General features: G+C 59.2%; 1 protein-coding gene across 2 annotated transcripts in view; it reads right to left on the reverse strand.

Moving 5' to 3' along the window:
* UNKL (unk like zinc finger) overlaps positions 1-23,697 on the reverse strand; it is a 31,614-nt gene extending 7,917 nt beyond the window's left edge. The window contains exons 1-10 of one of the 2 annotated variants that reach the window (XM_069570458.1): positions 23,578-23,697; positions 22,160-22,369; positions 13,309-13,485; positions 12,865-12,998; positions 10,135-10,270; positions 8,851-8,968; positions 8,377-8,461; positions 7,809-7,894; positions 4,746-4,808; positions 2,266-2,443 (exon numbers count right to left, since the gene is read on the reverse strand). In XM_069570458.1, coding sequence (XP_069426559.1) covers positions 2,266-2,443; positions 4,746-4,808; positions 7,809-7,894; positions 8,377-8,461; positions 8,851-8,968; positions 10,135-10,270; positions 12,865-12,998; positions 13,309-13,485; positions 22,160-22,369; positions 23,578-23,654 — 1,264 coding nt within the window. In that variant the 5' untranslated portion in view covers positions 23,655-23,697. The remainder of the gene's footprint in view (positions 1-2,265; positions 2,444-4,745; positions 4,809-7,808; positions 7,895-8,376; positions 8,462-8,850; positions 8,969-10,134; positions 10,271-12,864; positions 12,999-13,308; positions 13,486-22,159; positions 22,370-23,577) is intronic. The other variant, XM_069570459.1, reaches the window with a different exon arrangement.
* Between the last annotated feature and the right edge of the window lie 214 nt (positions 23,698-23,911).

Consider the following 23,911-nt stretch of genomic DNA (forward strand, 5'->3'; position numbering starts at 1 on the left):
TAGCTGAAAACTGCTGAGTAACAGCCCTGGCAAAGCTCAGTTCCCAACGTGACACAGCACATCTGAGGGATGCCCAGGTCCCCAGGACCAGGCGACACACGGGGACAACTTACAGCGCAAGGAATTAGAGGCCAGAATGGGGAACCCTGACCCGTCACCCCCTGGGGCGGGCCAGGATGCCCCTGGCGGGCTGTCCTTCCGCTAATCGCTAGATGGACATGCACCCGACAAAGCGGCTCATTGCTGGTCTGAGTTCCCCATAGTGCAGCGGCAGTTCGCACCGGGACAAGGCAGAGACCCTGGGCGTGGGAGACCCACCCCCGCTAGGCGATGCAGGTTTCCCTGGAGAACCCGGGGGATGGCACCCACGCAGAAAAGACCCGAGCGCCCCGCAGAGCAGGGTCCTAAAGACGGGAGATTTGTTTTGACCTCATTCCGCAACCCGCAAGATCTTGGCACGGACCCCTGGCTGTCACGCCTGGTCGCGGCGCGGGGGCCGCAGGCTGCTACGGGGGCCACTGGGAGGGGAGGGGGCGGCCGGGGCGGCGAGAGGAAGAAGCGGATGCACCGCACCTGAGGGGTCACCTGGCCTGCTTAGGGGGGCGGGAGTTGGCCGCCTGCGGGGAGGGGATGGCGGGATGCATCTAGCGGGGAGACTTGGCACACCGCCCCATCCGCAGCTCCGGAGAATGACGGCCCGCACCCTACCGGCGCGGGGCTGACGATGCTGACTCACCGTTCCCGCGCCCCGCGTTGGTACCGCTGCCGCCGCCGCCGCCGATTCAAACCCGGCCGGCTCCCCGCCCGCCCGCGCCGGCCCCGCCCCTGGTGACGCAGACCTGATCGCCCTGCCCCGACACGGAATGCCCCGCCCCCGGTGACGCAAGCTTTAGATCGCCCCGCCCCTGAAACGTCCCGCCCCGGTGACGCACGCCCCACCACACCCGGCCCCGCCCCCTGGGTACCCCCGCCCGGCTACCCAGCCCCCACTGGTCCCTGGCCCCGCCCCCAGCGTACCCCGCCCCTGGCCCTGGTCCCTGGCCCCGCCCCGCCGCGACTGGCCCGCGCACCGCGGACAGGTGCTTGCGGACTGGTGCTTGCGGAGTGGTGCTGGCCTCGCGGCTCCGCGTCCTCGGAGCCCCGCGTCCCCACTGCCCAGAGCACGCGCCTTCGGCGGGGCACTCCACCTCTTCGCACCAGCACCTGACTCTTCTGGCGCTGCGAGGCGGCGTGCTGGGACCCCGGGCCCAAGGTGTGCGAAAACCACCGCGGCGAGGGCTGCTCTGGTGGGTTAAAGTGGGATCTCCGCAAGCCCTGTCGCTGGCCGGCTGCTCCTACTCTGCCCACCCGCAGAGGCTCAAGTAAAACGCTCAACCCTTCCCTCCCGGGTCCCACCGTTGGCCGGCCACCTGGCAGTGAACTCTGCAGGGCTCCAGCTGTTTGTGTGAGGTGGAAGGCAAGGGAGAGGAACCAGCCCAGTGGCCCTGAAAGGGCTCCGCGGAGTCCATGAAGGGGGAGGTCTGCAAGGAGCGCCGGCTTGTTTGAGCTATCAGGCAGTGACTGCATCGCAGAGGTGCAGCCTGAACGGACCCCAGGGGAAGCAAGGCAGCCAGCACCTGTCAGCCCTGCAGCGGCGGGGCGGGGGGTGGGGGGGTGGTGGTGTCGCTGTGCACTCCAGGTCCTGGGTGCCAACAGCGGAAAGGCCAGCCAGAGCCCTCCTCCCGGGGCCAGAGGGCAGCTCTGAACATTCTGTGACTTCCCACAACAGCAAGGTACCCACTGCCCAGACGGGGACCAGGGGACCAGCGTGACCTGGCAGACGCCATCTCACGCACCAGCTCCACTCTTCCCTGGGCTTTCACCACAGTCCCAGCCAGGGCTCTGTGCCCTGACCACCACCCCTAACCGAACCGCCGCATCCGATTACATGGGTGATTACTTTACAAACCCACAAGGATGCCCAGCCGCCAGGGACGCCTCCACAGCTGGTAGCGGTGCCTGTGCCTTGGGAACGCCTCCCGCTCCCCACCCTGGTCACCGTCCGACCTACAGGACCCGTCATTTCTCTGAAGCCTCAGGTTCTCGGTGGTGCTGCCGCTCTGGCCCGCCCGTGGCGCCCAGCGAGGTACGCGCTCTCCTGGGGCAGCACAGCCCGAGTGGCAGGTGACCGCCGGAAACGCGCTCCTACGAAGGAGCGTGTGCCCACACGTGTGCAGAGGAAGGTGTCAAGGCGAGTGCAGAGAGGCAGCAGAGCCCCGGGCTTACCTGGGACGCCCTCGCCGGCGCTGCTGGCGGGGTCGAGCGGGTGGGTGCGGGCCGAGAGGGTGGGCAGAGCGGTGGGCGAGGAGCCGCCTGAGCCGGTGCTGGACGCCAGGCTGGACGCGAGGCTGGAACTCATGCTGGGAGCGAGGGGGTGACCCACTGCCAACACCGCAAGGTGGCTCTGTGTAAAGACACAACAGGATGAGCCAGCACTGGGCTCGGGGACAGCAACGTGACCACGGCCGCGCAGTGACAGAGGACACTGGGGGACAGAGAAATGACAGAGTCACAACGGACAGGCCAGGTCGCTTCGCTCCCCAAAGCAGACCAGAGAGCCAACTACTTTTCCAGATATTCTAGAGGGAGGGGCTTTAAACGTCTGGTTAAGTTAGAAACCGTCACCGCAGGATCGTAAGCTGTTGCCACCCAGGGATGGAAGCAAGTGCATCCAGAGAGTGTCATTCTTACTAGTGACAACAGGATCACGATAATGGCGATGCACAGCAGAAAGGAAGAAGCCACCAGGGCACGAGCAGACAGCCAGCAACGCTTCTGATGATGTCGATGAAATAACCTTGTAATCTCATTATCCAACAACAAAAATAAAAGATTGGGGCAATTCGCATTATCTTTATTTGATAGATTAAAAGGACGAGAACTGGCACAATCTTGGATAAACAGCCAGGAACGTGGAGGGCACTGCGCACAGTAAAGGCAGCGATAAAAATGAACTGAGTCATGAAGTCAGGCCTCGGGGCTTTCCAAGGTCACCACGAAACCAGGAGTCAGAGGCTGTAGCAAAGCGAGACGGTGTGTTGTCTGGGCTTTGCTGTTGGGGCCCAGGGACTCAGGGTTCTGTGGCTACAGGAGGAGACTGAGGTCCTGGGGAGGAGTGGACGGCACCCACATGCAGGAAGGGGTCCCCAAAGCAGCTCTGAGCACCAATTGCCTGCAAGAGCCAGGAGGCCAGCCTCACGGCCATGGCGTCCCTTGGACATTCCAGCAGACCCATCAAACAAGTGGAAAGCTCAGGGCCCCAGGGGCCCTCTTAGATGGCTTTCCAATACGGCCCCCCAACCCCTGTTCACTGTCCCTGGAGCCTGGCTTTGGGACAGGACGGAGGGGGTCCCTGGGTGTAGGTGAGCACTGGCTGGTAGATGAACTTGGCCAGCCTGCTCACAGTGCCTGAGGGGGTACAGCTCACTCATCACATCAGGAACTGCCCAGCCCTCTCGGGGTGCCCCACCATGCACCGCACTCCTTTCCAGGCCCTTCCTCCACAGCCCTGAGACCATAGCCAGGTGCCCTGTTGGCTACGCTACTATTAACATTTCATGTTTCAGATTCTTAATGAGCAATGTCTCAATTTCAATATCTTTTTTAAAAATCACAAAGTAACTGGCTTGTATTTTTACTTTCAATCATCCTGCTGACTTCAGAATTTCCTAATGGCAAAATGTCCTGATTATCTCCCTCTGAAAAGTCCCCCGGGAAGCACCCATGGGGCACCAAGAAAACCAGCAGAAAAGAAATAGCGAGACCCTGTCCACTTGGGGATTTAAAAGAAAGCTCCGAGCAGAGACAAGTGACAATCGAGCAGAGGGTGTGTGCTTGCTGTCTGCCGGCCAGGCCCCAGCCTTGCAAAGCTGGCGAAGCTCCCTCCGCCCTCCGCCTTTCCATGGTGGCAGAAAAACATGCGTCCCATGTCTGAAAAAAATCCCTGTTTCTCAAACAACTCAGTTAAATGAGCACACGGGAAGCTGGGTGGCACAAAAGAGAGAGAAAGGGTCCGACTTGGGGGGAAGCCTCCATGTAGCCTCATAGATCCTGCAGAGGTGAGAACGAGCCCAGGTTGCGACCCAAGAGGGAGCCAGGCTCACCAACGGACGCTGTCACGGGCTCGGCTGGAACTGACATGGGAGTCCTGACCCCTCGCACCTCTGGGCGGGACCTGACTGGGAGTCAGGTCTTCACCGAGGGAATCAAGTTAAGACGAGGTTGTCAGGGCAGGTCCTGATCAACAGGACTCATGTCCTGATGGCAAAAGGACGACTGGAGACAGACACAGAGGCAGAGGGAAGACGGGGCCCACTGGCAGATGGTAGAGGGTGGCCCAGGAGGAACCGACGCCGCTCACTCCCCGTCTGCAACTTTGGGCTCCGGACGGAACCAAGGCCTGCAGTTTAAGCCTCGGTCTGTGGGGCCGTCACCCATACAGAAGACCACAAAGGGCTCCTCTTCTTTTCCCAAGGTGGGAGGAAACTTTAAGAGGCTTTGGTTCTGTTGTTTCTAAGGTACAGCACATTTTTTAAAACATGAAGACAAAGGACACACGGAACAGACAGCTCTATGGAGACCGTGAGAAAGGCGCTGTCTCACAAGTGGACGTCAGCCCGGTCACGGTGTGAGGCGGAGGTGAGTGTGACCGGCTACGTGCAGAGTCCTAGCACAGGCAGAGGTTGGTCGCAGACAGCACGAAGTACCTGCTTGCTGTCCTGCTCACTGGCCTTCTGGCTGCCGCCGGCAGGTGACTCTCTCCGCTTTGCCTGCAACAGAAAACGCACTTGCTGTTGGAAGGAGAAGCAGTTGATCAGAACCACACAGAGAGACCTCAGCTCCACCAGGAAGGCAGGAAAGGCCAAGCACTGAAGTCCAGGGAACAGAAAAGGCTTTCAAGTCGCTGCTTCTGCGTCAGCTCTCCTGGGCTCCATTTCCCGCACCTGACATGATCTCTGAGCTCTTGGCTGGTCCGTGTGGAGGCAGGTGAGAGGTCCCTGAACCCACAGCATCAAATAAAGCGTCCCAGGCAGGGCTGCATTCTAGAGCGGAGAGTCTTGGAGAGTCAACCCCTGAGGCAAAGAAGGATGGTTTCCTGGAAGGTGATTCTCTGTCCTCTCCTTCCGGCCTGGACACAAGGCCTCTCAAGAGAAGGGGAAGAGCTTCACCCCAGAGAACTCAGATCACTTGGGGCTGCAGGAAGCTGAACCTCACCACAAACTCCCTACATAACCCTCCTCTTCCACTATTTCCCCCAAATCTTTACCATCCCGTAATTCAGCTCCCTGAAAGCAGAAACCCCTAGGTCTAGTCGCTTCTCCACAATTTATCACTCTCTGTTAAAACGGTAGATAAGTCCTCAGGTCTGGCATCCCAATGAATAAATAATGAATCTTTTGTCCAGCTAAGCTGGCTTTGGTCAGTTTAATTTGCGGGACCCCAGACACTAACCCTAAAAGTGTAGAGGGAACTGTTTCCCCCCCTTGCCTGTGTGTGGAGTTCCTGACTCTCACGAACCACCTTCGGGGGCACCTGCACGAGGATGGCTTAGCCTGCAGCGTCAGGGCCTGGACTCTCTCAGGGCAAACGGCACAAAGCTGCCGTGAAACACGCGCAGGCCTGAGAGGTATTCCAATTCCTGTGTCCAACCGTGTGATAAGTGAGCCTCTGATGGCTCCGGCCACCCCGCCCTGTTTGGTCTCTGGGTTTGCAGAAGGACCCATGGAGGGTGGAGAAGAGGTGCTCACACTGGCCCTGATCAGGGCCCCTTCCTCCCACCCGATGGCTCAACTCTGAGGCCATCTGGGTACCTCTGGTTTCCTAGAACTCCACAAGTGACCCCGCAACCCCGGTTTGGGCGATGGCTCCAAGGCCCTGACCCGGAACCCAAGACCCTCGCTCTAAGGAGAAGCTACACTGTGAAGGAGGCAGGCCATCCTGAAACAGCTCCGCTTGGCTTCCTCATCAAGTCCCAGGGCTCTGCCCCATCCAGGCCCCTCTGCCTCTTCCCTGTGCTGGGGACGGGGGTGGGGGCTCATGCTCCGCAACGCTAGGAACTCCCATCACATTGAGCAGGCGCTGAGCTGTGCATGGGCGCGCTGGAACGGGGCGGGAGGAGGGTGGGGAGAGCAGTGCGCCTCTGGGCACAGGGCACTTCACTCACGCTCAGCTCGGCTGTCAAAGGCGATGAGATCCTGGGCAACAGGGAAGGGAAGCTGACCTCTAGTCCAAGCCCCCACTTGGCTTATTTATTTTTTCATATTTATTTATTTGGCTGTGCTTGGTCTTAGTTGCGGCACACGGGATCAACTTCCCTGACCAGGTGGATCAAACCCAGGCTCCCTGCATTGGGAGCTCAGTCTTAGCTCCAGTCTACCAAGTCACCAAGCAAATCCCCTCACCATCACCTTAAATGAAAATGGCTGATTTGGGACAGCAAGACCCATGTTGAGGTCTGAGGGTCTCCAAATACCCCAACCAACGTATTCCCTTAGGGTCTTGACCAAACCAATCATCCCTGACCTCACGCCGAGAGGCGTGGGCCCAACTGAGGTGCCCCAGCACCTCAGATCCCGCATGTTTCCTGGACTCTCAAAGTCTATTTGAGCATTTGCTGAAAACGTGGGGCAGAAGGAAATGCCAGTTTCCAGGTCCTGCTCCAGCCCAGGGGAAGGCTGGATGTTTCACTCTGAATCACTTTGCTCTGATCTTTTACTGGACACTTTGTAACACAGAAGAACAAATTTGACTCCATATTGGATCTCTTTCACTTTAACATTTGTATTGTATTGCTTTTGCTACAAATTAACCACTAAAAGAATGCTGCCTATAGTCTGAAATATACAGGCTAGCCCCACCAACCACAGTCCCACTCCCGTTTCAGTGCGGAAGCAGGCTGACTTCTACCTGGGCTCTCTGAGACACTAGTCTATCGTTTTCTTGGTCTCTCAGCTTTCTGAATAAAGTTGCTATTCTTTGCCCCAACAACTCAGTCTTTTGGCTTATGACCTGTTGTCGTGAGTAGTACAAGGGATTCCGTAACAACTCCTTGGAGGATCTTAACTTCTCCCTCAATTTCCAGTTCTGGAGATTTCAGGCTCAGGCCCTCCCGAGTTCTAGCTCACATAAGGTCAGCCAGAAATGGTGGCTGGACCACCGCTGCTCACCCTGAAGGAGCTGCACTGGAGTCCCACCCCAGGGTAACTGAGGAGCTGGGAGGGGGCTGCATCCAAGTGCAGCCCTGCCTACGGCAGCAGTGGAGCCGAGAGCCGGACCCGGGCACAGCGCGGGCATCGCCCAGGAGGGCAGCCCAATTCCCTGCCCCGCTGAGAGGACTCAGCTCCACCTGCAGGCAGATGCGGAGGCAGCGCCTGCAAGATGGCTTTGTCGAAGTCACAGACGGAGAAGAGGAAGAGCTCCTGCGACACTCACGACCCCAAGACGGTGACCCTGAGACACGCCTGCACCTCAGACACCGAGTCCCAGGCTGCCAGCTGTGCTCCTCACGGGGAGCCGCCAGCACAGCCTCACCTGCCCGACGGGGGTCCTTCTTCACCCTCAGGCAGAGACTGCACCTCACACGGGACTGACACGTGCGTGTCTGACAAAACACGAGACTCGGCCAGGACTCTTCTAGACGCTTCTACGCCACCAAGCCTGCAGGCAGGCTGCCTCCAACCGCACCACACAGAGACCACACCCATCTGAGTGCCTGACACTGGATTCAAACCAAACAGCAGCGGGCATCTTCCTTGGATGCCCCCACTTACGTGTCCGGGCTGCCCGCTGGGGGTCGTGGGGACACTGGCGAGGGCAAGGTCTCGGCAGCTCCAGTCGCTGGCCATCCCGAGGCTCTCTGCCGAGAAAGGGGGCTTTGAGTGGCTCCTGGCTGAGACTCTGGTTAAGGGACCCCAAGCTGGGGGGGTGGGCGAGTGTGTACTAGCCTCTGACAGGTATGAGCTGACCCGCAAGAGACTCCAAAGTCATGGAGAATTTCAACAGGAAAAGCCACCCTCACCATTAAAATAGAAAAAAAAAAAAGTAAAATCAGAATTTGTAACATGCTCGTAAGAGCAGGAACCCACGCCCACAGCTTTAGGAGGAAGCTCCCGGGGGCAGCGAGGAAGGGCTACATCTGTGCACCTCCCGAACCCGAGGCTGCTTCCCCTTCAGGTGCTTTGTAAGGGCCCATCTGGTCACAGTGACTGCACTCAGGACCCTGGGGCACCCAGAGGCAGGGCTAGGCTGGGCCCCAGGAGGCCCAGAGGCCCCCGACCCTCCCAGCCACCCTCGCCCGAGGCGAAGCCCCCGCCCGCTCCCGGCAAAGGGGGCACGTACTGTCCACGTGTGCGAAGGCGCAGAAAGGGCCCCGGGGGCAGTGCCCGGTCTGGCGCATGTCGTTGCACTTGGTCGACTTGTAGATCTAGGAGACAAGGGCGACACAGCACGCAGAGTACCGGGCTGCAGGCCTGCATCCGCGGGAGGCCCGAGCCAAGCCAGTCGCGACGCGGAGCTCGAAGAACCACACTGCGGCGGGGCCTCCCGAAGACGGATGCCGACAGCGCGCCTCCCACCCCCCAACCCTCCCGGCGGCCCGGACGCCCCGCCTGTGTGGGGCCCGTCAGCCCAGGAACCACGTGGGCCCAGGCCACTCCTGTGGCGCCTGTCCTCGAAGCCACCCTCCAGGTCAGCTTGGCCACTTGGCATTTCCTGAAAGATGCACCTGGCTCAGTGCCCGCCACCCAGCAGTGCCCAAGTGGCCAAGGCATCCACCCCGTGAGCAGACCGCGAGTCCCCATCGGGCGCCCATACCTCGGGGTGGAACTGCTGCTCCGTGCGTGAGTGGCAGTGCGCACAGCTGTCCCCGCTCGGGCACCTGGACGGCTCGCCCCACTCGTCACCATGCTTCACGCTGGGGCAGGGCGTGGACCTGCGGCAAGGCGGGGTCAGGCGGGCAGACGGCCTCCCCACGTGCCACCGGGGACCAGGTGCCAGCCCTGCACACTCTGGCCCTTCCTCACTAGGACAAGCGTCCAGGGGAGCCCGGAAGGCATCCGGGAGCCCGTTTTCATTTTCCACAAAGTGTGAGGTGAGTCTCAGTCAGAGCCCCCAGGGCCCCTGAGACTCAGCCAGGCCTCCTGCAGCATCTGGGCGACCAGGTTCAATGCCACCCGGCCTACCAGGGACTAACACCCTTTTTCTCCCCGCCAGACTGCTTCAACACTGAATCTGAGACCTGGGTCCCACGACACGAAAACCCTAACAACCCCCTCCATGCTTCAGATGCTTCCCGGCAGCTTTATTGTATGGGGTTTACTTTAAACTTATCTGTGGGAAATAGGACATATTTTACGATTTTCTAACCTTTTTATATGCAGTAAAATTTACTTCATCTTCTCGAGATGACATCAAGTGACTAATACTCAGAGGTTCTCTGACCCTCAACTCTCGTTAAACCACTCACAACAGTAGCTGTCATAAAATGATCTCTCTCTACGTGAAGGCCAAGTGAGGCATGCAAGGCAGTGTCAGGTGATTGGAGAGTGACTCTTTGCTCAAAGAACAAGCTGGACACAGACCTGGGGACCCACAGGAGGGGCAAGGTGAGGTTCTGCGCCCCCAGCCCCTACCATTCTCAGTGCTGGGCCCGTGTGGCGGGTTGGCAAACCTGAGGATAAGCAGGGCACCAAGCTGAGGACAGCTGGAGGGAGGAGGAAATGGCCCAGGAAGACATCAGAACTGCCCAGGTGCACGACCCCAGGTGAAACCCAAACCCACAATCCGAGGAAGTCAGGCCCCCAGAGAGGGCGAAGCAGGCTGTGGGCACTGGGATTCCCAGCCTTGCCAGGGCGGGCCCTTGCCAGCAGGCACCCTCACGGGAGGGCGCACAGGTTGCGGGGGGGACAGGGAAACAGAGGAGCCACACCCTGACCACACCTGCCACCGTGGGGGCATCCGCTGAGCTGGTATCCCTGGACACCGGGGCCTCCAGGGAGGCTGAAGGAAGTGGAGGGGCCGCTGCCTAAAGCAGAGCCTCGAGCCAGACGTGAGCCTGGTGGAGGGGCAGCCAGGCCCACACCCGCGACCTGGGCTCACCTGTACTGGAAGCGCCTGGGGTCCCGCCGCCGGTCCCTGCTGCTGTGGAAGTGCGGGCAGGCGTAGCCCTGGCGGCACAGGCGCGGCGGCTTGGGGCACTGCTCCGTCTTGTAGCTGCCCAGCACGAAGTTGGTGTCTGCAAGACAGGGGTCCACGCGGGGACGTGCGCACGCCCGCTCACGGCGGCCACGCTGCCTCAGGCGTCTCTGGGCAGATGACCGGAAATGCCGTGAGGCCTGTCCCGCGGCGGAGGGAAAGGAGCGAAGCACGGACACATGGGCCACGTGGGTGAGCCCTGAGCGGGCCGGACCCGCGTGGTCAGCGAAAGCGGCAGGCACGGAAGGCACGATCTGAGCCTACTTAAAGGGAGCGTCCAGGACAGGCAAACCCGCGGCAGGGTGTGGCCGGGGCTTCTTCGGGGAGACCGGACAGTTTCAGAACCGGAGGAAAGTGAAGGATGCGCAACACTGAACAGACCAGGAACCTCCGAAATGCGCTCTTAGAAGGCGCGGCCTGACCCGCAGGTGACGCTGCGACAGCCGTCCCCTGGCACCAGGGCCACCGCCTGTGGGGAGGCAGTGGCCGCGTGACAAGCCCCAGAGCGTTCCACAACGTGGACCCCAGACCTGCCCTGAGAAATAAAGTCTACTTTCTAAATGGTTCATTTCATGTTATCTGAAATTTCTCTCAAAGCAAAAATAAAAACCTACCAAGGGTTATTTATAAGCCGTAATCAATAAAAGGAGATTCTTGAAAATAAAATGCATTCCTGGGCAATGTGGGAGACCTGGGTTCGATCCCTGGGTTAGGAAGATTTCCTGGAGAAGAGAATGGCTGCCCACTCCAGTATTCTGGCCCGGAGAATTCTGTGGACAGTCCATGGGGTCACAAAGACTCAGACACGACTGAGCGACTTTCACTTTCTCTGGGCTGGTTAATAATCGACCTTCCCTTTATTTTTTCACAAACGCCATTGTTTTAACCAAACTTGCCCAGTGGGGCTGACCGCCGAGGTGTTGCAGGAAAGGCCGGGGCAGCGCCGTGCCGACCCCCAGGACACGCTTCCACGCCCACGTTTAATGGCCCACCTCTACCAGGCCACACTCAGCTCCAAATAACTGATTGAATGACGAGAAACATGGACCACACAGCAGGGCATGGCGAGGACAAAAGGAGTTTGAACAGAAAAGATGATTTTGAGAAAATGAAAATCGTAAGCTATTTGTTCGCAAGCACTGACCAAAGGCCTCCAACAGACAGAGGTCCTGCACTGCATGGCACGACCCGCAAGGAAGTAGGCGGGGTGGCAGCATCAGTGAGTCCCAGGGGCTGCGGACACCCATCGGAGGGTGATGGGTGAACAAGCCCCCCAGACCTCTTCAGCAATAAGAAGAAAGACACTAGCAAGCACTGAAGAGACACGGGGACCCCTGCACACACAGCTCCAAGTGTAACGGCTGCAAACTGTGGTCCCAACTGTATGACAGGACCATGAGGTGAAAGGTCAGCGGCCAGCAGGGGTGGGAAGGGACCAGCCGCAGAGCAGAGAGAGTCTGAGGGCAGTGACACCCTAACGGGAAGATCCGAGTCATTACACATCCGCCCAAACCCTGAGGATGCACAAGGCTGGCGAGAAGCCTAGGGTAAGCTGGCCAGTTTACGATCAGGTATCAATCCTGGTTGTCAACTGTAACAAATGTTACCACATCAATACCAGGGGTTCCTGAAGCACTAACAAAGAACTTCCCTAAGAAATAAAATCTGCTCCTTAAAAACTCAAATCACAGGGCTGAGAGTCACTGGGCCTGGCCCAGCCCACTTTGCTTCTTCAAGCTCAGCCCGCCTGACGGTGACGAGGGCACTCACACCCCGACCCAGGCCACCAGCCGGAGCGCACGGGCGGAGCTGGGGTCTTGGACCAGGGGCTGAGGGGCTGCAACACAAGACGGCTGCTCTGCTGAATGACAAGCTCTGAGGTGCCGGCAAGTGGGAGCTGTGGGTGGCCATTCATCTGTGGTAGCTTCTCCCAGGGGGACACGGCACAGCGGGACAAGCACTCGGATGGCAGCCCTCGAGGCCTGTCCTGAGAAGGCTTGGGCAGCCACCGTTATAAACACGTGCCTGGGCCCTTGGAGGCTCAGGTTTCAGCAAGCAGGGGAAAAATCCTCGCAGGGAGCTCAGCACTGAAGTGAGGCAGCCTGAAGTGTTGTGTGCGAAGCTTCCAAGGAGACATGCTGGCATAACTTAGGGGTGGTGGGGGCGGGGGGGGCGTCTCTTAAAACCACACCGCCCGCAAGAAGCATCAAACAGGCGGCCCCATGGCAGCAGAGCCAGGCCAGGGTTGTGAAGGGGGCCCACTAACAGGCAGGGGTTTCTGTCCAAGGTGATGGAATGTTCTGGAACCGAGGTGACGGCTGCACACACTGCGGACACACCAAACGCCTCGAGTCATGATGCTGAGATGGTTAAAATGGAAAATTTATATTGTGAGTATTCCACAATTAAAACCGCTCGCTGCCTGTGGCCATCACCTGTGAGGCTGCCGGGGAGCAGGCCGGCTCTAGGACTGGACGCCCCGCAGGGGCAGGGGCCGCCACACACTCCCGTCCCCAAGCAGCCCGGGGACCAGACCCACGAGTAGGGGTGCTGATGGGGGCCAGTGTGCACAGAGCCTCGGTCTCGAGGTCCACCGTGCGGGTGCTCTGCAGACAGCGGTGGCCGCAGGGTTACCTTGCCACCGGGGGTCCTCGCCCAGGATCTTCTCCATCAGGGCCTGGCTGGCCAGGACCCCGGGCTGCAGGTCAGGGATGCCATCCCCAGCACCGAGCTGGCCGTTCTGCAGGGCTTCCTGTGCCTGCAGCTCCCTGAAACCAAACGTCGCGCGGTCACAGAGCTGCGGCCCGTCCGAAGCCTCGGACGGCGAGATGGCCACCGGGCTCTCATTTTACAGAGCCACCTATGCGTGTCCGTTCCGGGAAGGCCGCCTCAACTCAAACCCCAACAGCCTCAGAGCTGAGCACCCAAGATGCCCGAGCTCCCAGCGCCCAGGTCAGCAGGACAGCAGCGGGTCACTTTCTCCTTGGGAATAAAATCCAGGCCCCAGAGGAGCCACTGGAGGCAAGTGAAGCCTGAGGCCGGGGCAGCAGGGCGGCTCCCGGAGGGACGGCCACTCACCGGGCGTCGCAGACGGGCGGCCGCAGGTCCAGCGGGCCGTGGGCGAAGGCGCAGTGCAGCCCATTCTTCACGCAGTGGCCCCGCGCGTCCGTCCCGTGGGCGCAGGCGCCTGTCTTGTAGTAGCGCAGGTGGTACTTGCGTTCCGTGTCCCCAGTCGTCCGGTGCAGGTATGGGCACCTGGGGGCAGAGGACGGTGCGCATCGGGCGCTGCGGCCACCGCGGCGGCCACCTGCTCCTGGCCAGCTGGCTCGCGTTGGCTTTTCCCAGACGCCTGCTCTGGTTGGAGCGTGAACAGCACCAGAGCCCTGTCCCTGCCCCAGACCCCTCACACGGCCCTCAGACCCCACGAAGCCCTGGACGACACATGGGAGGAAAGCACAACACCCAATCTCCTGGAAAATCACCCATCATAATTTTTTGAATCAAGTGGAAAACAAAATTCCCATCAGACAAGCGGCTGACAGCTCTCCCTCCTCCCATCCTGGTGCCTCTGGGGACCCCTCGGCAGAGGTGGCGCTGGAGGACGCTGTGGGGGACGGGCCGGGGAGAAGCGGCTGGGGGAGGACGGGACAGCATCCCTGGGGCCACACAAAGGCCCAGAGCCTCACATGCCCAGGGAGAGACATGGGCAGCTCCAGGAGCACCAAGGGTCAGGGTCAAGGCCAGGGTCAAGGGTCCCACGCAGGGAGATGTCAGCTGTGAGACGGCATGGACAGTCCCAGCACACACATGGTGGGAATGAGCCCGCCTTTAGGTCGGTCCCTCCAGACAAAAGCCATGGACACAGAAGGATGGGACGGTAGCCCCTCTGAGCAGCCCCTGGACGGCCCGAGGCTGCTGCAGGCCACAGCTCCAGGCCCCCAGGTCTAAGAACACGGCCCTCGGCCCCTCCCCGAGATGGCAAGGCAGCACCGTGTGGGGTTTGGGAAAGGCCCACTCCTGCCTCACTGTCAGGCAGGCCGCGACCCGGGTGCTGGGAGCACCTGTTGGGGTGCAGGGCGCTCCTGGGCAGAGCACAGATGGATGGACAGGACCAAGGGTAAAAGGAAAGCAACTGAGGGGCAAGCAATCCACATCCCCATCTCGGAAGACGAAGAAACAGAGGCTCCGAGTTAGGGCAGCTCACCCAAGATCTGACCACACCTTCGGCATGCAGGCCATGAGCAGGAGGCAGGAGGCAGAGAAGATGCCATGCCCGGCAAGTCCCGGGGGTCCTGCAGCCACCAGGCAGAAGGCAAATGCTGCGGGCCCTGAAGGGATGCCTCCGGACGTATCCCCGAAGGAGCCGGGGTCTCGAGGAGATACCTGTGCCCCCACGACCAGAGACACAAGAGCTTAAAGCTGGAGACAAACCAAGTATCCACCAGCTGATGGACAGATGAGCAAGGCGTGGTCCATCCGGACAGCAGAGTGAGTGTGGATGCGGCTGCAACGGGGATGAATCCTGAACACGTCATGTTACGGGAACCAAGCCGGACACCAGGGGACACACACTGTGGGGGTCATTTCACACGAGGGCCCTAAAGCAGTCACTTTCACAGCAACGGCAAGGGGAGAGTGGGGCCCAGGGAGGGGGAGGGGAAGGGGGATGGGTGTGGACGAGGGCGGAGCTTCTGTCTGGGAGAAAGAATCTGGAAAAAGATGGTTGCACAACATTTTGAATGTAATTAACGATGCTGAATTGCACATTTAAAACTATTTAAAATGGCAAACTTTAGGGATGTTATCACAACTTAAAGTCCATTGGAGACACAGAAGAAGCAAGAGCTACTCTCCACATTTGTAGTGAAATACACAAACTTACAGGGACACGTGTCACAGGTCACATCTGGCTGGCCTGTGGCATTTCACCTGAGTGGCAGCATCCAGTTCAAGAGGATGGAACACAGCCAGCCCGAGGGCCCCTCACATGGGCACGGGGGTGGGTGTAGGGGACAGATTGCACCCTCTTGTACATCGGGGAACTGAAAGTGAGGGAATTCCTCCAATTACCTCTGCACAAACACCTCCGGGCAATCCCAGCGCCGGAGCCCGTGTTCATGAGATAAAGGAAAAGAGGAAGGTGGAGAAAGCGGGTTACAGGTCAAGTTGGTCCTCACTTTGCAAAAAAGAAAAGAAAAAACCTGACTATTACTGTCTCGCACACAGATACGGAAAAGGAAACACTGCGTGCTGACTGTGCTCCACATGCCCGAATATGAGCTGTTTCCTCCGTGTTCCCAGTGACAGTTCCAAGGAACAGTTTTCAAGGGGTGTGAGTGGAATGGTCAGACATCTCCTAAGGAGTTTTACTGCGTTAGGTGCCGGTGCAGCCTGCTTGAAAATCCCTCCCTCGGAGCTGCGTCTCGTGTCTCAAGCTCCTCCCGGCACTCCTGCGCATCTCTGCCCGACTCAGTCCCTGGGGCCCCAGAGAGGAGAGCTGTCGGGGAGCAGCCTCTGCCACACCAGGGAGCCTGTTCTAGAACAAGGACCCTCTACTTTTTGCATTAATATACAGAGTAATAGCACTAACAAATAATGTAGAATTAGGGACCAGAAGGTCACAGGACGACAGCTAGTGAAACAAACCAGGAACTTAGCTCCGTGAAAATGCAAATGGTCTGGGGCACTGAAAGGCACTCGTCCTGCTTCTGATGAGAGAAACTCACCTGTTCGGACAGAACCCCAGGCGCAGGGCGACAGCCAAGTGACACTGTTGCCGGCCAGTGACAGGCACCCAGAGGACACGTGCCCTTACCCTCTGTCCCAGGAACCGTCACAGACAGACTCGCAAACAGAGACAGAAAGACGTGCTGTTTGTAACCGCCAAAGGTTGCAGACAACTGAGTTGTGGGATAAACACCAAGGGAGCTCCGCAGAGGCAGAGGAGAGAGCTGGTGGTTTGTATGAGGGGTGCTCTGCGTGGAGGGCTTCGGGAGGGGCGCCAGGAGGCACCTGGAGGTAAAAGCACCGAGAAAAGGAAGCGCTGCACCCTCCAGTTTACGTCGGAAGGTGGGGGAGGGGCAAGAATACAGACACACCATCTGCTTTCATCAGGAATCATGGAAGGAAGGGCTGCTTCGTGGGGACGTAGTTTCGGTTTGAAGATGGAGAAATTGAAGATGGAGAAATTCTGGAGGTGGATGGTGGTGATGGCTGCGCAACACTGTGAATGAACTCGACACCACTACACTGTACACGGAAAACAGCTAAGCTGACACATTTAATGCTATGTTTCGCTTCAATAAAACGACTTAAATAGGAAAACAGCCATTCTGCAAAAACAGTTCCAATCTTCAGAAACACTCACTCATCTACTGTATGTTTAAAGGAAGACAATTCCAGAGTCTGGGGAGGGGGCCAGCACACCGGAGCTGAGGCAGCATCTGCAGGTCTGTCTGTGGAACCAAGCCTGCAGAACAGCCCGAGCAGGACCACAGGACCGCGAGCACCACCAACGGGCTGACACAGGCTGTGGCAGAAGCTGCAGGAACCCCCCAGACCCGGGGAGGGAATGTGGTGGGCGCCACACCCCTCCCATTTCCTAGCGGTCCCCCAGGTCTGCTCTTAGCATCATTTTGTTTCTTTGCCAGCACCATCTCCACGGCAACCAGACCTGGCCAAGGTCCCCCTCTCCCTAGCACTGAGCACCAAACAGGCACTATTATTTCACTAGGGGCATGTTACCTCTGCTTGAAAGCATGGGCTGAGATTAAGATACTGGAGAACATTTAATGAAAAGAAAATGGCTTCACCTAAGAACATCTAAAGGGCTTCCCTGGTGGCTCAGATAGTAAAGAATCTGCCTATAATGCAGGAGACCTGGGTTCAACCGCTGGGCTGGGAAGATCCCCAGGAGAAGGAAATGGCAACCCACCCCAGTGTTCTTGCCTGGAGAATCCCATGGACAGAGGAGCCTGGCCATGGGGTCGTAAAGAGTTGGACACGACTAAACGACTAATAGACACTAAGAACATCTAAGAGACAAAAGGGACCAAACCTAGGCTCTCACCAAAGTGGGGAAGGAGCGGGGAGACCCCAGGGGTCAGCGCCATACAGCCGGCAGGTGCTTCCTCACCGCAGGAGTTCAGTCATCCACCCCCCACCCCCCACCCCCACCGGGCCACTGGCAGCCTGACAGCACGTGTTAACACGACTCAGTCCCACAGCCCACCAAATCCAGGGCGGTGTCCATAGCTGACAAATCCATCCAACCAGCGACCCACTCGGCGTAACTAACACAGGGCTCTGTGGACGCTGCGGTGCAGCAGCACCTGTCAGACGCAGGTCTGCTGCGAAGCTCTGGAGCTGCTGGAACCAGGAGGGAGGGGTAGAGAGCAGCACAGCTCCAGGAGTTCCTTTCTGCAACTCACCCCACGCAACGGTGGACCCACAGACTCAGTGCCACTCTGTGTTAACACCAGTTAGCAAGCCAAGCCAGAGCACCTCAGAACCGTCTGGACGGCCTGGGCTGGTGCTGGTGGGAACCATGGGTCTGAATTCAGGGCAAGTCCTCAGGTGACGGTGCGGCTGCTGGGCTGGGGCCGCACTGCGTGAGCTCTTCTACCTCCCGGTCTCGCAGACCCGACTCAGTCACCCGACTGTAACGTCCTTAAGCCGGCCAGCGTGGAAGCCTACTGTCTTCCTTGAGCCTGTTAAGTAGCCCCTGACTCCTCAATAGGGCTTCCCAGGTAGCTCAGTGGTAAAAAATCTGCCTGCGATGCAGGAGACCCAGGTTTGATCCCTGGATGGGGAAGATTCTCTGGAGGAGGAAATGGCAACCTACTCCGGTATTCTTGCCTGGAGAACCCTGTAGACAGAGGAGCCTGGCCAGCTACAGTCCACCGGGTCGCACAGAGTCAGACATGACTGAGCGACTGAGCACGCACAACTCCTAAATATTCTGCTCTGATGTTCCCAGCCTGCCCTTGGCTTTCACCTCACCCCCAAAAGCCCAAGCAGAATTTACTCATAAGGTCGTTTTAACACCAAGAGTTTATAACCCTCCTGCAGTGAACAGACTTCCACCTAAGCCTTGGGTCCCAGGACACCCGACTCTTTAAACATGGCAAGAGCATCTCTCAGCAGAGAGGCCAGACTAAGGACACGTATGACACAACGGGCGCACCAAGCCTTGGGCAGGAAGCAAAGTTTCTGTAGGTCAGCAAGCTCCCATGGTGCCAGATTCACAGGTGGAAGGTCCCCAAATCACACAGCATCGCCGAAGTAATGGGGCCGTGTTACCAGACGCCCCGGGTGCAGTGGGGAGAGGACAGGGCCTGCCAGAGGAGCCACGGCAGGGAGCCCTGCAGGCAGGCCTCTAGTGCCAACCTGGAAACTTAGAGCACAGGAACGGGGCAGGCCCACTTCTTACCAAAACTAAGAAAACATCTATTAAACGTGGGGCCTGGAAGGCCACCCACAGGCGGCCTGCCTTTGGCAGAAGGGTTATCAGGCAAGAGGGAGGCAACTTTGTACCTGGCAGAGTTGGGGGCCGCTTGTATTGTTTGCCAATGAAAACATTTCTGGGAGAGGCCCCTCAGAGGGGCCTTCGCTTTGAACCGACCTCTGTAAATGCGCCTGACACCCTTTACCAGCACAGCAGGGATACAAGGTCTCCGGGGAACGGAAGCAAGACCGGGAGCAGGACCAGATGGGGGCCGGGCGCTCTCCGACAGCTCTCAGCGGGTGGCTGAGCGGGAGAGACCTCCGGCCACGCTGCGCTCAGGCCCGCGCCCCTTTCTCGAAGCGCCAGCCTAGGGAATACCTGAGACGGATCCGCACGGAGGGTGGGGGAACACGCACCCGGGGCTGCGGGCCTGACCCCGAGGCCAGAGGCAGCGCCGACTCTGAAGTGAGCGAGGCGAGCTGTTCACCCCGCTGCCCCGCCGCAGGGAGGCCGGTTCCCACGGTGGGGGGGCGGGGCCACGTGACCCCGCGGCCAGACGCGGCCCGCCGGGAGGGGGCGTGGCCGCCGGAACAAAGGGTCCTGGGGGGGGGCCCACAGGGTGTCCGCTGGGAGGCGGGCGGGGCCAGGGAGGAGATGAGACCGAGAGGAGGGTGACTGCCGCTGGGGAAAAGGAGTGACAGCGGCGTCGGGGGTGTGCCCGCGGGGGAGAGGGGATGGGGGCTACCGAGAGACAGCTGGAGTTCTCACTGGGGTGGTGGGGACAGGTGGGGAGGGCGCCCCAGGAGAAGGGCGACAGCAAGAGGGGAGAATGACCACCTGCCTAGCACAGGAGCTGACATCAGGGATGCCAGCCTTCTTGGGGGTCCCCAATCCTGCCCATGGCTCAGCCCCACAGCTCCCCCATCAGACTGGTAGAACCACCTTGGATGCAAAAGTCACCTGAGCCAGCTGAAGGGTCTTTGCTCTCTGATACATATTCATGATTTACAGTAATAGGTTGGTCCTATAAAAGCCCAAAATAGACATTTCAAGAACCAATGAACTGAAATAAAAGGAAGGAGGCTCTTTCCCTGCTCTGAAGGGTAGAGTCTATTTACAGACCCCATGGCAACCGTGAATGAGCCAGAATATGTCATACAACAGGACAGACTCCAGGAAGGTCCGTCTCAGGCTGAATGAGCAGTGATCACTAACGAGAGACTCTCAGGGGAGCCGTCTGGCCTGCCAGACACTCTCTGTGGGGCTAAAGCAAGTCATCTCACTTGCTCAATAAAAGTCACAAAGAAAATCTTTAAGAAGACACACATGTACTTTCATACTACGTGTACATGTTCACAGGACACACCCAGAGCAGTGTCAGACACCCACCTCAGTCCCACTCTTCTCAGTGACGACTTGCACGCTGTTCAGGCTGCACGTGTTTCCACCCCTACCTCCCCACCCCCCCCACCCCCTACCTCCCCCCCACCTCCCCCCCACACACCCCCCCACCCCCGCCATGCTGCCCCACTTGTGGGATCTTAGTTCCTCCACCCAGGACTGAACCTAGGCCCTTGGCAGTGAAGTGTGTAGTCCTGACACTGGACCACCAGGGGATTCCCCATGTTAACATTTTTATAATAAACTGCAAGGCTATTTAATTAACATTTAAAGCCAGCTTAAAAGGACCATTACCAGGTAGGTGTTCACCGCAGTATACTCTTCATGCCATAGGAACTGGACCCTACCCTGTAGCCCAGCAATGGGTCTGAATCAATACCAGGCCATTCAGACTCTGGAACCCAAAACAGCCACTAAAATACACTTTCTTTTCATCATCCATGAATACTGCCAATCAGTCTCCTATCCTGGACTCTGAAATGGGGTCACACACGCTAGGTGACTGGATCTTTGCAGCAGGGTCTCATCAGTGGCCCCCCGAGGGCAACTCAAGACTTACATTCAGGAGAGGTGATGGACATGGCCAAGGGAAATGAGGAGTCAGGGGCTAAGCCTTAGCTAGGCAAAAACATCTCTCTTCCGAGAACACCCATTTGCAGGAAACATCAGGTCAAGATGCAATTAAATAACGCACTTTTAAGACCTCACAGAATATAATACCATCTTAACCAAAATGGAGCCAGTTACATTATTTCCACAGGCTACAGGCTGCCTTAACAATCTTATTTGACTATCTGGTGTTCAATTAAAAACCTCTCAGGAAGTAGACAGAGCTTTTAAGATGACCGCCATAGATCAAAAGTTTACTCTCTGGACCTAAGCATTTTTTAAATGAAAAACAGGGGACTTCCCTAATGGTCCAGTGGTTAAGACTTCACTGCCCAACACAGCGGGTGTGGGTATGATCACACATGCCCCAGGGCCCAGGAACCAAAGCATAAAGCAGAAACAACACTGCAGCAGATTCAAGAAAGACTTTAAAATATTTATCGATCAGCATTAGTCGCTCAGTCGTGTCTGATTCTGTGACACCATGGACTGTCAGAGCCTGCTAGGCCCCTCTGTCCATGGGATTTTCCAGGCAAGAGTACTGGAGTGGGTTGCCATTCCCTTCTCCAGGGGATCTTTCTGACCCAGGGATTGAACCTGGGTCTCCCACATTGCAGATTCTTTAATATCTGAGCCATGAAGGAATCCCCGGAGAAACTAAAAAGACCTCCCCCAAATCAGACTTGGATCTGACAGAAGCTGAACCCTAGACGTTTTTTCCAAGAGGCCCTGGGGCACAGCGCCACCACCTCACCTCCAGGTGGGACTGGCGAGGCCCTTTCTCCTCACACAGCTCACAGGAAAAAACCAAGACCTCCTGCTACCGATCTCTGCTGGTTTCATGAACGTACAATCTAACTTGTTTTTTGTATTCTACATACTTCAAAATGAAGACATCTGTTCATAACACCATTAGGAAACTTGTAAAAAAAAAAAAAAGCAACCAAAACAAAACATGGATTTCTTAAACTTTAAAAGTGCTATACAAGTGACAGTCTGCAAATAACCCTCCTGTCAATTCTTTAAAATTTAAACATATAAACAGCAAGCAAGAAGCCATTCTGGATATGTGTGCACAATGTGAGCAAATCTTCTAACAAGCTCTCTGACCAGAAAGCAAGAGACGACTACAAAATGATCCTAAACTCAAAAGCTGTACCTCGTGAGGGCTGGCTCTAACGCAAGGAGTTCAGAGAACTGGGCCGTGATCAAAGCGGGCAGCGCAGCAAAATCTAACGCAAGGAGCTCAGAGAACTGGGCCGTGACCAAAGCGGGCAACGCAGCGAAGTCTGCAAGGGCTACCCGCGGCCTCACGCGGTCCTTCCCGCACCGGCTGACAAATGCCCCCGCCAAGACCAGCGGTCAAGGGGAAAGTTCAAAGCGGAGACGGGGCCTGCCGGCGCGAGGGGCCGGGAAGCCCGCGTCCGCACCCGCCGGGTGTGGACCGCGCCGCCCCGCACCGCGCGCACTCACTCGTCGCCGTCCGGGCACACGCCGCTGGCCTCGTCGTACTTGGAGCAGTACACGTCCGGGCTGTAGTTGAAAGTGCCGTCGCGCCTGCGGAGCGGTCTGCGCCGACGCTGATTTAGGAAATGCCAATGGAAACAGGTAAATGGCCTGTGCTGGGTGCACTTGTGCTGCACAAACAGGGAGCACTGCTCTGTCCTAAACTCCTTTAGATACCTAAAAAGACAAACAGCGTTGGGGTCGCTTCCGCCGCCGCCGCCGCCGCCGGCGGGCGGCCCGAGGACTCCCGGGCAGGGGTCGGACCCCATGCACCCGAAGGCCCCGACCCCAGGCGCGATCCCCCACTCGGCCGCCCCCCGCCCCGCTCCCCCGGCCCGGGCGGACCCCAGACACGATCCCACATCCCCGACCCCAGGAGCAGTCCCCAGCTCCAATCCCAGGCACGGCCCCCCGCCCCAGGCCAAGCCCCCCATCCCCGACCTCAGGCGCAGCTACCCATCCCAGACCGCAGGTGTGATCCCGTCTCACGGGCGACCTCTCAAAGTTCAGACCTCTCCCCACCTCCCTTCCCTCTCCCCTTGCCCCGCCTCCCTTTTCCCTCATCCGTCTCCCTCCACTCCCCTCCACCGCCGCCCTGAAAGCCCACGCGCGTTCCTCGGATCCCAGGAATGATTCGTCAATGCCAGACACGGTCCCCGACCCCAGGCACGACCCTGCAGAATCCAGACGCGGATTGGCCCAGGGCGCAGCTGGCCCATCTCGGAGCTCAGGCGTGACACCCACTCCGGTTCCAGACGGTCCCAGGCGGCCGCTCCCCCAGAGCCCAGGAGAGTCTCCTGGATCTCAGGCGCGTTCACTCAGACCCCGCGCGCAGCCCCCTCATATGGAACACAGACACGAGCTCCGGGACTGCAGGCGCGCCCCGGACAAGCCCCGGTACCAGCCCCGAGCCAAGGAGGCAGCCGGAGTCCAGATGGCCGCCCTTCCCTCGAGCCCAGGCGCGGCCCCCCATCCCCAACCACGGGCGCATTCTCGGAGGCCCCGACCCACGACCCCAGGCGCTGTTCTACGGTCCCCAACCCAGGTGCGTGGACCCCCGAACCCGTCCCCCAGCGCCCAAGCCCAGGTGCCACTCCAGAACCTGGGCGCCGCCTCCTGAGCTCAAGCGGCGGCGGCCGAGGAGGATGGCGGTTCAGCCTCCAGAGCCCAGGCATCGCGCGGAGGCCGGGGGGCCAGTTGGCTAGGGGCCGGCAGGTGAGCGGCGGGGGCGCGGGAACCCGCAGCGGGGCGGCGCGGGGCCCCAGGCCGCGCCCGGCGGCAGCTCCCAGGCCCAGGGGCGCGGGGCGCGGGCGCGCGGGCCCGAGGAGCGCGGGGCCGCCCCCCGCCCCGCCCCCGCTCCTGCCGCGGCCGGCCGGGGCGCTGACCTGTAGTGGGTCGGCTTCTCCGTCTGCGGGGGGGACCCGCTCAGCGCCGCCGCCGCCGCTTTCGAAACCGACGGCATTTTCAGTCAAAACAATGCAGCGCGCATGCGCCGCGCGCGCCCGCCCCCGCCTCTCCGGATCTCCCCCCGCGCCGAGCCCACCCGCGCCCCCCGCCCGGCCGGCCACGCCCTCCCGCCACGCCACACCCGCGCGCCACGCCCCCATCCGGCGCCTCCGCTCGCCCTGCGCCCGCAGGGGACGCGCGAGCACCGCGGACCCCGCCCCGCCCCGCGCCCGCAGTCCCGGCCGGCCGCCCCCACCCACTTCCGCGGGGTCC

Source organism: Ovis canadensis, chromosome 24 (genome assembly GCF_042477335.2).
Source record: "Ovis canadensis isolate MfBH-ARS-UI-01 breed Bighorn chromosome 24, ARS-UI_OviCan_v2, whole genome shotgun sequence".
In the NCBI taxonomy this organism is placed as follows: Eukaryota; Metazoa; Chordata; class Mammalia; order Artiodactyla; family Bovidae; genus Ovis; species Ovis canadensis.